Source organism: Strongylocentrotus purpuratus, unplaced genomic scaffold, assembly GCF_000002235.5.
Source record: "Strongylocentrotus purpuratus isolate Spur 01 unplaced genomic scaffold, Spur_5.0 spur5_scaffold_7, whole genome shotgun sequence".
Taxonomy (NCBI): domain Eukaryota; kingdom Metazoa; phylum Echinodermata; class Echinoidea; order Camarodonta; family Strongylocentrotidae; genus Strongylocentrotus; species Strongylocentrotus purpuratus.
This window is the reverse complement of record NW_022145613.1, coordinates 20095762-20113408: the sequence shown is the minus strand read 5'-3', so window position 1 is coordinate 20113408 and position 17647 is coordinate 20095762. Positions and strand designations below refer to the sequence as shown.

The 17647-nt window shown below is 36.5% G+C and overlaps 1 protein-coding gene across 7 annotated transcripts in view; it reads right to left on the bottom strand.

Annotated features, from left to right (window-relative positions):
- LOC593659 (la-related protein 4) overlaps positions 1-17647 on the bottom strand; it is a 61051-nt gene that overhangs the window by 41236 nt on the left and 2168 nt on the right. Inside the window, exon 1 of one of the 7 annotated variants that reach the window (XM_030974110.1) lies at positions 10571-10819. The exons of 4 other annotated variants lie outside the window; for them this stretch is intronic. In XM_030974110.1, the coding sequence (XP_030829970.1) occupies positions 10571-10573 (3 nt within the window). In that variant the 5' untranslated portion in view covers positions 10574-10819. Of the gene's footprint in view, positions 1-886; positions 1173-3236; positions 4044-10570; positions 10820-17647 lie in introns of those variants that run through there. 2 more of the 7 variants (XM_011678903.2, XM_011678894.2) reach the window with 2 other exon arrangements.

Here is a 17647-nt window from a genome sequence, read left to right as displayed (position 1 = left end):
TTTTTCAATGTAGCATATTTTGTTTCTCTCTCTACTTTCAAAGTATTCTACTTTTTTCTTCTTCAAGTACCAGATTTGGAAATGAGTAATATACATGTAAACCCTCTGCATACAACTACTCAATCATAAATCAACAAAAATAGCAAATACTTTGGTTTTGTTTTCTCTCTCAAAATAGCAACCATGTATCCTGATCACTTAAATTGATGATTAATCGCTCAAAAATCTATGAAGTGCGAAATTGAGCATGTAGACCTACTGCTAAATCATGTTGACTTTTACTACACTTCAGTCAGGACGTGAAAACATTTAATATGTTTTAAACTTGTGTTACAAATATTTTCTCCACAATGATGATACATGGCATGCATAATTTCTATTTACAGAATTGTTAACAAATGGTGTAGCATTTCTTGAACTAGTACTGCTAGCTCCTACTCCAAACTACAATTCTTCAAAGCTAACATACAACCTTACATGTACATGTCGGACTACTTTGTACAAACACAATTTATCATTTTTGAAGACATATCAAAATATGTAGGCCTACAAGTATATCTATTGGCTTGTGCAGGTACATGTAGATCTCAATAAATACTGCAAAACATGTTATATTTTGCACTTCATGCATTCTCATACATACATGTACATAGTGTGCACTGAACACTTACATGTAGGTCAAGCATTACAAATGCAGTGTCATGCTTACAGTTACATTCTAACATGTTGTTCTGCACTAAACATTTACTCACTATTAAGTCTGTTTTCACAAATGCACACAAATTGTGAAATTACAGACTATCTGCAAACCAGGTAGGTCTGTCAAAACATTCTTTATATGAATACATGTATGTATGATAACAAATAATGCAAAGTAATTTCTTACCAGGCCTAACCACATGTGCCGAAAAGATCCCATAGAAAGACACAAGCACACACGCCCACCACTGTCCTACACGTAGTATACACATACACCAGCAGATACACTGGAATGCATTATCATACCAATAGGCCTACCACCCTGTCTATCTGAATGCACTCAGCTCAGACTAGTGGGAATGTAGTCTATAAATAGACTCTAATGGAGTTTAGTGCACTCTTCTCATCCTACAGACTGCTTAATCTCTATGTAAACATACATGACAACCTACCAGCTTCCACAGCATAGTATACAATATTGATTCTCAGGAATGCCCCCCCCCCCCATAAAAAAACAAAAAAATATCTATTGACTTGTTCACCACCATTTCCTTATATACTTTAACCAAGTCTGCTTTTTATAGACTATGCAATGGAACATACTGGTAGATACAGTTGATTTCTACTTGAATAGAATAGCCTGGTCCCACACTATATATTAAATGTGTGTTTTGCAGGATGCAACTAATAATCTAGGCTACGTGTATGTCGTGGAGAAACATGAGTTACATGCATGTATACATTACATGTACATGTTGGGGATGAAAGTCTCCAAGAAAAATATGAAAGCAATATACAGCTTAATTAAGTCGGTCCTTCGGTTTGCTAGAGTATAGCCAATCAATTAAGCATAAACTTGAGTTCTGGTAAAAAAAAGAAAATGAATTCTTACAGAATCTAACGAAACTTACACTGAATCAAATGTTCAAGATTACAAATAAATGTCATGTGCCAAACAATTTTGAAAGAAAATGTATACTGGCTGAGTAATGAGCATAGAAAGATAAGGAAATCAGGGTAGTACTAGCCACGACACCATGTGTTTTGTCCCATATACATCTTTCTGTGTAAGTGATTGTTACTTTACCAAGACTCTGCCAAATTTATGATGATTTTGATGACTCCAGAACCTTGCATTACACACCATTACTTACATGCTATATGATCAACTTTTCTGATCCATTCCACACCTTTTCTTTCACAATGCAATCGCATTACCAGAACTCGAGTTTATCTTTAAACATAATCTATAGGCTTACATGTACAGATGTACATAACTTTGACAGTCAGTCTATAAAACATGTTTAAATAATAGACTTACAGGTGCAGCTCTTCAAATTTGGCATGTGCTTATAAATTCATTGACATTTATGATCGAGTACATGGTAAACATTATGTAGGGCCTACAAGTATGCCCCCTTAATTGCTACAAAATAAAAATGGAGCCTGTAGGTTTACATGACTGAAGACCATACAAGTTGCTAAAAGTCAGGTGGGGGTAAAGTAATTCCCAAGCATGACTTGGGTAAGGCTAGACAGTGATAAGATGGCCTTTGGTGTCTGTAATTTCCTGGGTTATCAGGTGGAGGTCAATATGCAAGCACACCCACCTAGTCTCACCCACGGTACAAAGTTCATTTAGATACTGTTCCAGACTACATGTAGTTTGTACTGTGCAGACACAAACCCTTGTCCATAGTAATAAACACGTCAACAGTGGGTCTGAGCTAGGAGACTATTCAGAGACTGCATTCAATAGACCCTGTATTGTATAGCTGCTGACACAACCAGTAGGAATAGGGCTAGGCTTCACTCGTTTCACAATAACAATTGTAAGAAATGTGTCAAATATAGGGTGCGATAGGATGCTAACTTTTACTTCTTAAAAGAGTGCCATGACTGAAAACAAAAAGTTGAAATCGCTACTTTAAAAAAATTAGTAATTTAAAAACATCTCTACGGGCTGCGAAAACAGATGCAAAATAATTATATACAAGTTCATCAGATTACTAACAAACATGAGGCATTATACATGTACAAAAAAGTACATATACTGTGTGAAACCTGTACAGTACATGCATGTACATGTAATTCATACATGTATGTTCAAATATAATTTCTTCTTCTTCAGTTCTTGCACAAACTTCTTTTCATTGTACCATCAGCACTGACCAGAAAAAAAAAAAAAAGGGTAGGGAGTGTGCATTTATTGAATTATTTGTCCCTATTTCTTGTTTCAGGAGTAAAAATAAGTCGTCCAAGTTTGAATTACATGTACGATAATTATACAACAGTCAGTAAGGCTTGCCACTGGCCACCAGTACAATGGGCATGTACATGTAGGCCACACATACACAACAGGCACAGTAAAATGGATGATGTACATACTGTACATCATGTACATGTACATTGGCTAGAATGGAGGTAAAGCAAAGCTACAGGATTTGTATCTGACAATGAGAGAGTAACTAATATCCATAAAACACAAATAGCATTGCATATTAATCAAAGATATAGTCACATAACCATGTACTCACGTTCAAGGGTGATAAGATCATAGCATAATGCACAAGACCCACGTGCTTCACCGTACAGGAATCTGCTTTATTCTTCAACTCGAGAACACTTATTGTATTGTACGTAATAACACTGCAGGCTCACACACACACACTGCATACACGCACTGCAGTTACTAAGGGTCTTCATGACCCATTGTAACACCAAGGCCCATAGTAGTCTACATCTTCCAGACTATTAATCAATTCAATTTACTAACATTGTAGAAAAGGAATAGTTTCATCATGCAGGATAGGTAAGATTCAGATTGTAAGCCCCAAATAAGGTAAAATCTTACAGCTCCTGCAGTCAAAAATAGCAAGGAAATTACTCATTTAACACTAGATTCACCAAGGGCTGAGCAATAAAGCTATAACACAATGTGCACAGTGCATAGCATATTCATTGATCCGTCGTTTCTTGCACTGGCTAGTATTGAGTATTGATCAGCAGACACACCATAGTATTGTCTGGAACCTTTGACCCAAGATTTCAATTATTCTAGGTCAAGTTTTACTCCAGAATTAATTGTTATTGTTCATGGTCGAGTGTAAAGTTATCGATGATATTTGTAGTTCAATATGATCTGTTTAGTCAAGTTCAATCCTCAGACAGCAGTTTGAATTCAGCAAGGCCCAAATTTCTTTCATAAAGTTGTGCTTTGCAGTTTCTAGCAACTGAAAGACCCACACCTATATGAACTCAAGTAAAGATAAACAGTGCTAATCATTGGCTAGTCTCTAACAATAAGGTAATGCTCATTACACAAATATAAATAAAAGCAGCTTATCTCACAAGAACTACAGTACATGTATTTTATATAAAATGTCTACTAAGGAGACTACAGTGCCAGACACTAAACATGACCTCTAAAGTCTAATACAACAGGAGGAGGGAAAGAGAGAAGGAAGGAAAGAAAGAAGGAAGAAAAAAGAAAAAAGAAAGAAGAAAGAAAGAGAAGAGAAGAGAGAAAGAAAGAAAGAAAGAAAGGAGAGAGAGGGAGAAAGAAAGGAGAGAGAAAGAAAGAAAAGAAAGAAAAAATCCAAAAAAAAGAAGGAAGGAATGAAGAAAGGTAGAAAGGTAGAGAGAAAGAGAGATTTAGAAAGAGAGTAAGACAGAAAGAAAGGAGAAGAGAGAAAGAAAGAGAAAAGAAAGAAAAAATCAAGAAAAAAAAGAAGGAAGGAAGGAAGAAAGGTAGAAAGGTAGAGAGAAAGAGAGATTTAAAAAGAGAGTAAGACAGAAAGAAAGGAAGACAGAAAGAAAGAAAGAAAGAAAGGAAGGAAGAAAAGAAATGAAAGAGAAGAAGAAGAAAAGAAACTCTGTGCCATCCTAGTCTCAGTCTAGTCTCAGCAATCTGACACTGTACATTCCAATCATAACCCTTTATGCTGTACTACATGTAAGTTGATGTTCACATGCAAGAAACTTGATCAAATAAAAACATTGTTCAATTTTACATAAATGCATATCATATATGTGTATCATGGGTTCTCTCCTTTCACAATTCTGGCATACTTCTACCACTTGGTATTTACAGAGTTCATGAAATGAGAGGTTAACACCAGCCGGAACTACTTTTGTTAGGCCACTTGCTTGCAAGCCTGAATGAACTCAAGGCAACACTATACCATGTGCTTCCTGGGTATAGTCTTTCAGTCCAGATCCAAAATGAGGGAATCCTGTTTCAGTCAATGCAGAGAGTGTACATAAAATGACTGGGCAGCCTGGGGTACAAGCCTTCAACATGAGGGAGGTTAACTGTGCATGAATTAGTCATTCAGGGTGATTTACTTCATTGAATTTGAGGTGTGATCTCATTTACGGTTGATTTACAATGTCAATGTTCAATAAGAAAAAGTGCTTGCAACATTGTCGAGAAAGCTTTCTATGAAAGCAGAAATGCACTTCCAGGTATCCATTCTTCATGGTCTATTCACATTTATTTTCCAAGTGAATAAATTTCAGCACAAAAAGGGAAAATTCAGATTTGCAATTGATTTTACAGATTTCTATTTTATTTTTTTATTTTTTTTGCCTCTTTACATTTATTTATTTTTTAATCAGGTGGGCTGTATATAATACAGACCACCTTATATTTTTGTTAAAATCGCCTTTATTTATTTATTTATTTATTTATTTTTCTTAATTCGACCCACTTTTTTGTGTGCAAGATAATTTAAAAATGGCTCAAGCAAATGTCTTAAAATTTGGCACACGTATTTATAGGCATATGAACAAAGCACAGCAAAGTTTTCAACCTTGACCTTGACTGATGACGTCATCTAGGCGCCATTTTGTGAATTTTTTTGAAAATTTACTCATGATCATATTTTCATAACGGTAAATCATTTTTCATTCATATTCAACATGATCAAGGTCAATATCCGTCCGGTCAATTTCGGGTCAAAAAACGCGCGCCTGCGCGTACGTCCGCGCGTCAGTGCGCGCGCAAAATTAGAAAATTCTCAAAATCGTCTTAAATTTTGTTTGCATACGTTTCAGGCCATTTTAAGCATATTATAAAAAATCGCGCACGCGCGCATGTGTGCGCGTTTTCGCGCGTAACACCATTACATAACATAGAATCGCCATTTTTTTTTCTTTCATGATAATTCCCATATTTGTTTATGCAATTTGATACCATGTTCATCTCTTTATGACCATTAATATTAAGATGAGCGTCCATTCAAGATAAATTTCCGTGCGCGCGAGGTCTTGTAGTACATAGCATATATGGGCGAAAACTTGCCTATACAAAATCCATTATACCTCTTTTGGATAAACCGGGACCCTCAATTTTGTTTTCATATTTGGATAAAGTATGAGACGGAGATATGAAATCATGTCTCATTTGGCCATTACAAATATCACGACATCGTCATAATGGCCTTGGAACTCAAAATACGAATTTGCATATTTTGACGTCAGCATATTTATGGGAAATCTCTGTAAATATTGATCAATTTTCTTCAAAATTTCGATATGTTGTAGCTAAGACAATTCTCTACAAGCTTAATTTTCATTTTGATGACGTCATCATAATGAAAATTTCGATTAAAGGCCTCATGTCAGAAATTTCATAATTTGAATGTTATCCCTATAGAAGGTGAATTTCGTTCATGTCATGAAACTACATGATATTTTTTTTTTAAAGATTTTTAAGCAGTAACTCGCTTATTTTTGCTCAATTTTGTCTCAAATTTTAGTTGACCAGCCCACCTATACTTGTTCCAAACAAGTATTATATGTCTAGTTTTTATTTCATTTTATGTTGTTGTTGTTTTTTTTTAAATTTCTATTTATCTATTTTATTTTTATTTTTAATTTTTTTATATTTTTTTAGGGGGGAGGGTTGTTTTTTATGCTTTAGTAGTTTAGTTTTGTTTGTTAATGTCAATACCTGTATGTTGTAGTTATTTATCACTGGTCTAATTCAATCTGACATGGCTCTTTTGGATTTTTGTAGAGCTACACAATGTTATTTAGGGTACGCATATGCATGTTCCCTCCTTTTGAAAACACCCCCTAAGTTCGGTGTGTAAAGTCAATTTTGTGTATGTACGAGCCAGACTTTGGTGCGTGAAAAGTACCCCTTTACCGGACATTTTGGTAACACGCATGCAGTCATTCCGACCCTTGAGTGGGGGGGGGGGGGCCGGGGCCTTACCCCAAAGGGCAATAGCACATCGAATCGGTTTCAGACCCGGGACCTTCTGGTTACGAGACTGACCCTCCCCCCTCCAACACAATTCAGTATTTAATACACAATTACACATGTAATTTGACATGATAGGAAAAGAAATGTACATGTACAGGTACATGTATTTTACAAAACTAATGCTACGGCCACAAAGGTTTGTACGAAGTTACGAACAATAATTGTGTACGAATCTCCGTTTTTCCATTGTCTTCCCGAATTTCCATCGTCTGAAAATCATTCGTACGGCGTTCGTCGCAGTTCGTAATGGCATTTGTGACCGAGGCTTAAACTTGGAGAAAAAATTTGACGGAGTTGTAGTCCCTCAACAATATTGTTGGATTTGTACATAAACATCAAACACCCTAACTAGTACATGTAGTAGACCTTTGTTCAATGTTCGATAAGACACAAATTTATAACAATCACAGGAAGCTAATTGTGTTAAAACACTTCATAACATTTAATAAGGGTAACAAGTACATGTAGTCAAGTACAATAGACTTCTGCAGAAAATAATTTCCTCTTATACATGTACAATGTACAAGGGCTGTGCACAACAGTGTAATGAGGTACCCGAGTACACTCCCAGGCTCACAGGCGAATACTCGAATATTCGGATGCCATGTTTTTTTATAATTTTTTTTAATATTTTTGATTTTTTTTGGATTTTTGGATTTTTTTTTCCTTTTTTTTTTTTTTTTTTTTTTTTTTTTTTGCGGCCGAACATTCGGGTACAAGAAATCGTACCCGAGTAGTTGTCAACCGTGCGGGTACTCGAGCATTCGACTACCCGTCGCAGCCGTACAATGTACTGTACATGTACACATGTTTTATGTAATTGTGAAAAGAAACGTGTGCAGGTACTTACTGTAGAGTACATGTACACGTATGTATCAATAGATAACTGTAGACAGCTGGTCGTACCCAGCAGTCCCTGTAAATATGAAGAGCCCTAAATAAGCCACTAAAATGGGTTTACTTAACATAATTATTCACACTGTATGCATACTGTACTTCTTAAACAAAGGTTGTTCTTCACAACCATAAAGCTTGCAAGGCTTGCCTGACATAGCAACATGTAATATATGCAGAGTGCAGACTGGATTCCAAGTATTGTAGTTCTGCATTACTAACAGTTTGATGGTAACTCATCACTATGTCCCCAGAAAAGAAACATCCATAAATTTGAATATTATATTAGTAAGCTGATCTAATTGGTTCACTGCAATAAATGAATAGTTTGCAATTATTGGTTGTTGCTATGTTGGGGCTAGCATCTGACATGCTTTCTTTTTGATCAGACCAAGTTCTGTTGAATAGTGTGCATAGAATTTGAATAAATTAACTGGTCTATTACATGTAGATTAATGCTACAAAATAAAGGCCTACAGTACATAGGGATAGAATAGACCATTTTCGTAGTGTATTCAAAATTCATGCTTACAAAACAATGTACAGTACATGTAAGTCTTTGTTCAGTGCAATTACTTTAGTAACCTTTTACAAATAATTGTATTTCAATTGTCAAAATGAAAATTGCAGGCCTTAAATTAATCGACGGCCATCGACGGCCAGGCCGTCGATGCCCCTATGACTGGCCGCGGTGCCCTCCCAAAAAAAGATAAATTCACGGCCAAAAAGGCCGTGCCCTTTTTTTCAAACTGGCCGACGTGCCTTTTTTTCCAACTGGACGTGCCCTTTTTTTTTAAATTTGCGCACATAAAACCACCAATTGCGCCCATAATCATCTAAAACTAGACGGCAAGGCGCAAGTGTTTTCCGTGAAAATGCGCCCATAAATTATTAGAACAGTAAAAATACACGAATCATGAACAGTCTGCCGCCCACGAGCTCTCTTCTAGCTTCGTATTTAGTGCTTTAATAAGGCGCAAGTGCCGTGAAAATGCGCCCTTTGTTATTATATAGGCAATGCGCTAGCACACGTACAATCACGCGATCGCATGATATGCATATGGTGCATGCTGTTGACGCACGCACGTACGTACGTACGTACAAATCGAAGGCCAGGATCAAGAAAACAAATCGTCAAATGGAGAAATAAACAAGCATTCAAATAGTCATTAGAGATCTGTCGAGGTTTGTTTGTAGGTCTAGTTTATTATTTTATCTCAAATAGAATTTAGAATTATCTTATTAATAAGTTAAGAACACCTACGATGTTCTCGATCGTAGTTACTCTCATTTTGCCACCAGCCGACCTCGCTTCAAAAAGCTACCCCGCCAGCTTCCCAAGACGAACGTTTCGAGTCCCGGTAAAATTACGCGCTGCGAATCTCCGAGGGTGCATCGGTTTCGCTGGCAAACTTCCAGCCCGACAGCTTCCCACCAAAAGTGGCGAGAGTGTGTGTGCGAGGAACGATTTTGGTTTCGTGAATGCACGTTACGCAACTGAGCTGAGCGTGTCACTTTCAGCTGTCGAATGTCTATAAGGACATTTTTACATCTTATTTCATTAGTTAGGCCTATCTAGACCTTTCTATACAACAGTTAAAAAGATAATTTCTTCAAATTTGCTCCTACTACCGAGAGAGTGGCGGAAGGTTTGTGTGTGAGGTGCGATTTTGATTTGGGATACCCGGCCCGGTAAACTTGCCAAGTCCTTCTGACTTTCGTGTTTGTGAAATTGACAATTTATTTATTCATTTGCTCATCAATATTTTTAGTTACTTTAAAATACTGTTTAATGTGCAAGTTTGATGTTCTTAATCAATCTTTCCTGTTCATATTGTTAAGATTAAAAAGTTATTAAATTGATCGTTCGATCTATTCACATTATGAAATTAACATTTGTAGACTCTCTTTGAACTTATGATTAGATAAGGGGGCCTATCTCTTTTTGGAAAATTGCCCCTTGCTCTGGTAAATTCCTGTGGCAAAGGGCAACTTAAAAAAAAATTGCCCCTTGCTCCTGGCTGCTAAATCTAAGGCTTGCGGGCCGCCGCCTTGTTTGTATGTACCGTAGACCTCTATACATTCTGTGAAGAAGCTGGTGCTAAAAGTCATGGGAAATTGATCCCGCACAAGTTTCATAAAATACACATGACATCTAACAAAAATAGAATCAATTTTTTTGGCCTCATACTCGATGCCCTTTTTGTAAAATATTTTGGCCTCGATGCCCTTTTTGTAAAAATATTTTGGCCTTGGTGCCCTTAAAAATATGAGGTACTCAAGGCCAAACTGGCCTTGCCCTAAAAATGACGAAATTTAAGGCCTGAAATTGCTTACATTACACGCTATGATAATTGTCCTACCGAGCAAAAACTAATATATATGCAATTCACATTCAGACTATTGAAAAGAAGGACGACTCAACTCTTAATCGTAGATAATACATTAACATCAAACATCAAAGTTCGGACACTGGCACCCATACCATAGCAAAGTTCTACAATTAAATAGACCCATGAGTACATGTATGTAATACTCCCCAGAGCATACAGGTACTGTACATAAACTTCCAGTACTTTCTATACATCCAGTAATGTACAAAACTCCATATGAATCCTGAATACAGTTAATTATTTCACTCCTGAAAAACCACTAGGAAGGTGACCTTAAAGAGAATATCAAAAAGCTCATTCAACTACTTACCATGAACCTTTGGTTTAACTTCTGATCAGTTAATTCCTTTACTTCTGAAGCACATTTGCCATAAGGTTTTCTCTTCTCTATCTCTACACAGCTGAGAGATTACAGAGTTGTTGTGAAGCATACTAACTAATGCAGGAATCTTCTGTCATGCATTCACCACATACTGCCCAGGGTGTAACCTGGGTTGGTAATGCTAATGATATACCACAAGACAGTCTCACACTCAGGCACTGTATAATCTCTAACAAGAATGGGTAGTGAGTGAGACATTAAAGGTAATACAAAGTTTTGGTACGGGGTCATGAATTTGGTTCAAATGAATATATTGAAAGCATATACTGTACGATCCTACAATATTTAGTGATCGTTGTCGCGGTCGATATTGACTCTAAAGTTATGAAATTGTAAATAATAAACATTTTATGTTGAATAGCTCCCTCTCAAGGACAAGATATTAATTAAGCTATAAAACAATGCTTATTGACTAAAATCGACCGATTAGCTATTGTCGTTCGGAATTATATACCACAACTACATACTCTGAGATTTTCATGGTCGCAGCTACCATTGTACGGCTGTAGGAGCTATTTGAAATTTATCAAAATTTACCGGGAGCACCGGTAAATCTTTATATTCAATTTTTCTCAAAAGCAGAAGTGTTTTAGGGGCCAACATTTTTGGTGTTTTTAATACATCCACAGGGGCATCCAAATATATCAAAATTGATATTGATCACTATCCATCCACTTTTCAAAATTTCCCAAAACTTTGTAATACCTTTAAAGATAAACTTGAGTTCTGGTAAAAAAAAGAAAATGAATTCTCACAGAATCTAACGAAACTTACACAGAATGTTCAAGATTACAAATAAATGTCATGTGCCAAACAATTTTGGAAGAAAATGTATACTGGCTGAGTAATGAGCATAAAAAGGTAAGGAAATCAGGGTAGTACTACCCCCGACACCATGTGTGTTGTCCCATATACATCTTTCTGTGTGAGTGATTGTTACTTTACCAAGACTCTGCCAAATTTATGATGATTTTGATGACTCCAAAACCTTGCATTACACACCATTACTTACATGCTATATGTTCAACTTTTCTGATCCATTCCACACCTTTTCTTTCACAATGCAATCGCATTACCAGAACTCAAGTTTATCTTTAAACAACAACAGAACCTGATGACCATATTTACCACTTTACAATCTCATTTCAAGTATTGTACAAATTGAGAATCAAGAACATAAAATAGAATAAAGGAATGAAAACAAAAGATTATTCACCTCTAAGGCTCTCTCCAATATTTATATGTAGTGTACATACAGTGTATGCATGAGTATGGTCTCTAAATAAAGACTACTTCCTGGGTTTGTTACAGTCAGGAGGAAACATTAGATAAATATGTTATGCATCAGTGAACAATGGAGGTGATTACATGTTTTGGACTGTACATGTACATGTATGTAACATTTCATTAGGGTGTCGGTGAACTTGAACTTACATTTATGACAGTTTCGGGAAACAATGAACCAGTATTACTCTAAATATACAGATAAACATCCATGAATGAGGTAACTTTTCCTAATAAAACCAGAAAACCTTGGAAATGCATTAAAGTAATTTTTGGTTGGTTGCTACATGTACTTGCGCCCTCTATATAGCCAATAATGCCCAAGCGGTACATGTTGATCCCCCATGGTCCCCTTTTTCTTGTATTGAGAGCCAACAATAAATTTCTTATTTATTGTCTGATTTGTTCTCCTTGAATTAAAGCGGGACTGCACTACTTGTTGCTACATGTACTTGCGCCCTCTAGCCTACAATGCCCAAGAGGTATGCATTGATCCCCCATGGTCACCTTTTTCTTATGTTAATTGAGAGCTGCCAGATAACATGCAGGGAGGTCTATTCTCTACTGGCCAAACTAGTGCAGATAGGCTTTAATTTAAAACAAACTCATTTTCAGGTTGGACTCCCCCTTTGATTTGTACCATGTACATTTTAAAGATGTGTTACATTCATGTGTCATGCACTTCCAATAAAACACATTTGAAAGTCAACAGCACATGTACATGTAATGTACTGTACATGCATTATCCATGAGGTGGCATTGCTTGTATTCTTTTATTATTGTGCAGAACTGCCAATCTTGTGCAACCAAAAAGAGGAACCATGATGGCAAAAAAAGGAATTTCAAGCAAAAAAAGGATTTCATTCAAACTTAACCAGGTGCGACACACTTCCAATGCAGAAGTGTGAATTCCTCATTCTGTTATTTCCATATTAGGACCTATAGTTTAATTACAAGTAGGTAGTTGTTTTTTTTTTTGGGGGGGGGGGGGTATTATTGCGTTTTTGAGAATATTTACGCCTTTTACTTTTTTTTTCTTTTTTTTTTTCGTTTACTATTTGTAAATCATAGATCTCTATTGAAGTTATTGAAGTAGTAATCAACATTTTAAGGGCATTTGGTTGACGTGCGGTATGCGCAAAAAAAACAAAAAAAAGATATTATGAAGAAAAACGTAATACCGTAATTTGGAGTTATAAAACAGACTAATTCCGGGAAAACTGTAATGGTTGGCAGCTCTGATTGTGCATAAGGCTGCGACGAGTAGTCAAATACTCGGCCGCTTTTTTGTGTCCGCGTCTGGCACTGTCCAGGCCGACACTTACCCGTGCCAGGGAGTAAAAATGTTTCCCAGCTCAATCACTGTCAACTCACCACTCAGAAACTGGGACCAAATGTCCAGATTTCTGTTTGGTCTTGGAGGAAAACAGATTATTCTGTCATCTTTGGTTTTAAAAACAGCATTGTTTACTATTATTATTATTATTAAATCGGCACCTTCAACTGCAACTCGAAGTAAAATCCTGTGAGTATTTGGAAACGGACTTGAAATACTTCTCCCGTAGTATGGTGGTGGCAATAACAAAAAAATCAACAACAAAAAAATCAACAAACAAAAACAAAAACAAAAACAAAAAAACATGGCATCCGAGTATTCAAGTATCCGCCTGTAAGCTTGGGAGTGTACTCGATTACCTCATTACACGGTTATGCACAGCCTTAATTGTGCATTTAATAATGAGTTCAGTGTAAAAATAAATGAACATTGATCTATCACTATATGTAAAAAGTAGTCATGCATATTTTCCAAGTTCAATAGTCTTGAAAAAAATTTGAAATAAACTTGCTGCATAAAATCACACCAGTTCTACAAGTTCAATATCTGCCAAACTAAATTGTTTGAAAATGGTAAGCATGGATGGATAGATTAGGAAATGTTAATTAAGCAAAAAGTCCAGATTGCATCATTCACACGCTAATCATCATACACTGTACTCTGCTCAATGATGTGATAAAGTAAATATTTAGTTCAGATTATTAATATTTAAGAACAGTCTATTCCAAGGATGATAATAAAATATCATTCACAATTACTTTTGATCAACTCTCATGAAATGCATTTTCATTATCATCAGTACTCAAGAGTAGACTATCTCTCTCTCTCTCTCTCTCTCTCTCTCTCTCTTTCTTTCGCCTTCTCTCTGAAGGTATAACTTCACCAGTAAGCTTCTAGAGAAAGAAAGCTCTCTACCATGCAATGGATCTACCAATCAATATACTTCACATACATTGTTCAATGTGTTTCTCTTTATCCATTCTTCAGCACTGCTAAAACCACGCATGTCTCACATCTCGGTGCATTACCACTGATTTGATCAGGGGATACACACAAATTACCCATTCACTGCTAAATATAGCTTATTTGTTTCTTTTCCTCAAGGTCCTTGTATTGCCAACTGCTTGAGCAATTACTCTACAAGTATGCAGTGATGTACATGTGTACTGAACGGGGAGTTGTATGCAAAGCATGTACAAAACATGCGACTGCTACAATGCACAAACATAATTATACACTCACTAATTAGTGCACTATATCATCAAAAAACAGTATTTGTTTATAATAAACACCAAAAAGAATTTTTTTTTTTAATGGTTATTCAGTTATCCATGTACAGACTACAGATGTACATACACATGTTAATGTACATGTACACTGTTTTACTGTTGAATGATGATGAACCAAAGCCTGTCATTTTAAATTTGTAGCATCTACCAGACAACACACATTCATAATGGTAAAGTGACCGAAACTTGTGGGACCACCTGTACATCATAGTCATACACATAGCCTGAAAAATCTAATTTTAGCAAAGTTTTGTGAATAAATGTACATGTATACTTAAACTCGTTTGAAAGGTCATTGACCACAATCTAAAATGTCTATTGTACCACCCCACCCCCCCCCCCCCACAATCAAGATGAAAACCTCAAATGGTAAAACTCATAAAAAGACAAAAATAACACAAAAACTAAACTTTATAAAACCAAATATACAGGTTGTAATACCCTTTCCCCTAGTTACAGGAAGGCAAATCAAAATCGTTTTGCACAAAAAACTACATTCAATGAGTTGCTTCGTTAAAAAATGTTCATTTATGAATATAATTCACATTTTAATTGGTTAAAAAAAAAAAATTCACAAAGTATGAAATTGTAGTTTTGTTCTTTAAGTAATTTTGTGATGTGTTCGAAACTAATGTAAAATGACTTTAGACTGCTAGCAAAATAAGAGGTCAATTTCCAAAGAAAATCATTGTATGGAGCGAAAGTTATGAAGGTTTGAACTTTGAAATATGAGATTACTAAATTGCGAATCTCAAATTGGCAATTTGGTCAGTGGATTGTGATGAAGTCATGGCCAACTCTCCTGTCTGGATGGAATAGATTTTAGGGTAAGTCAACGGTCAAAGTCCAGAGGTCAATTAATAGTTGGATTCACTGAACAGTCAACTAACTTTATTTTAAGTTTAGGTCATGGTTTTAAACTTAAAAATGATCTTGTTGTTAGGGACCATGCAGACACACTCATGGTTTGTAAAAGCTCTTGAAGTTATAAACCATGAGTGATCTTTAGGTCAGCCGGATAACTACAAGCATTTTTTACTATCATTATTCTTATTATCGAGTTGCAGTTGAAGGCGCCGATTTAATAATAAAAGTAAACAATGCTGTTTTTAAAACCAAAGATGACTTTATCTCTTAGTCCAATCAGAAATCCGGATTTTGGTCCCAGTTTCTGAGAGGTGAATTGACAGTAATTGAGCTGGAAAGATTTTACCCATGGTACCATGCCGGCAGCCGGCGCTCTCCTTAGCACGGCTAAGTTGTCGGCCTGGACAGTGCCAAGTGACCAGATTTTTTTTTTTTTAATTAAAAAAACAATATGGCGTCCGAATATTCAAGTATTCGCTTGTAAGCCTGGAAGTGTACTCAAGTACCTCATTACATGGTTATGCACAGCCTTAGTCCTGTGTGTACAATGATAGTTATTTTTTCTGTAAATTACCCCCCCCCCCCCCCCCCTTCCCCCGGTTTATAATTCATCGAGGCCTGCACATCATCCGTGTGTACGAAAACCCATAAAAGATTTTTTTTTGTCATCACCTAGCAACAGGAAAAAGGGTATAAAATTCACTTGTGATAAGAAAATATGCGAAAAAGCTCAACTTGAAAGAGTCATATAACGACACGGAGATCATACTACAGAAAACTGTGAGGCTTGGCTTGAATTCAACATTTAATACAAAAATGTCTCTACTCCTAAATTCTATCTTCCACAAAAGGGTGCTTACTGAAAACATTTTACACCATCCCTGCCTTCTGCCTTTCAACAGACACCATGTGCAACTACCAATAGACAGGTTTACTAACATATTCAATATTTTAAAGGTTGTTCTTGACAACCCCAAAGCTTGCCTGAGGCTTGCCAAACATATCAATAAGTATTGTATGTTGACTATATTTCAAAGTATTGCAGTTCACTTATTAATGTCAAGTTAATGGAATAATTTGTCACTACATGAACAAATGTAGGTCCCCAGAAAAGAAAGTTAAGAAATATTCCAAAAATTGAATATATTTGTAAAGTAAACCAGGCTATATACATGTATGGAAACCAAAACTAGTGATGATCATTGAGGTGCAAACACTAGAATTACTTTCTCCCCATCCCAGCCCCATTCCACTCTTAGCATATAGGCCTAGTACGTACATGTAGTCACTACATGCATTACTACACAAAGCATACAGTTGGGAATTCTTAAAGTGGAATTGCAACTGCAATGGTGAATAAACATCAGCATCCTTTTTTCTGACCTTGGCCTTGAAACGTGTGCTATGACGAAGAAGGAAGAAAAGATACTGGAGGTGACAGAAATGAGAATGTTTTGAAGGACATTAGGGGTAACATTGAGAGACAGGAGAAGAAACAAGGAAATAAAAAGGAATTGAAGGTAGTTAGAATCCTTGAGAAGGTTAGGGAGATGTGATTGAGATGGTTTGGACACTTGGTGAGCTGATGAAGAAAAACCCCTAAAAGACAGGCCCGTCTCCATCGGCTCAAGTTTGCCAAATAACCCGCTATTTTAACTATCCCGATCACAAATTATCCAGCTTATTTGCAGTGCAATTAGCGGGATATTTGGTCGAGGAAATATCCAGAGAAATCTTGGTTTTGTCCCGCTATTTGGAAAATGGCGGGCTAATTAGCGCCTGACCGAGCTACATGTACATGTAGTTTGTGATGAGCGTATCGGTCTGGTAGAGACGCAAGTTCGAGCTTTTGAATAATATCCAGAGTCTGAAAATAACGGGTTATTTGGCAAACTCAAGCTGATGAAGTCAGGCCTTGAGCAGTGGACTGAAGCAAAGGAAGAGGAAGACTGAGAAGTTGTTGTTGTTTTTCTTCTTCCGGTCAAGTACAGACCGCCGTTGGCGTATTATCGTACTTGTCGAGTGCCCAGATGCATAGTGCAAGTAAAAAATCTCACTACAAGTTGATACCGGTGTGTTGGCTTAGTCAGTAGAGCATCCGCCTCACAACCGGGAGGTCCTGGGTTCGAACCCCGGCTGCGTCATACCAAAAGACGTTAATAGACGGGAGTTGCTGCTACCTTGTTTGGCGTTCAACAATAAGGGATAGAGCAACATCGATCTGGCGCT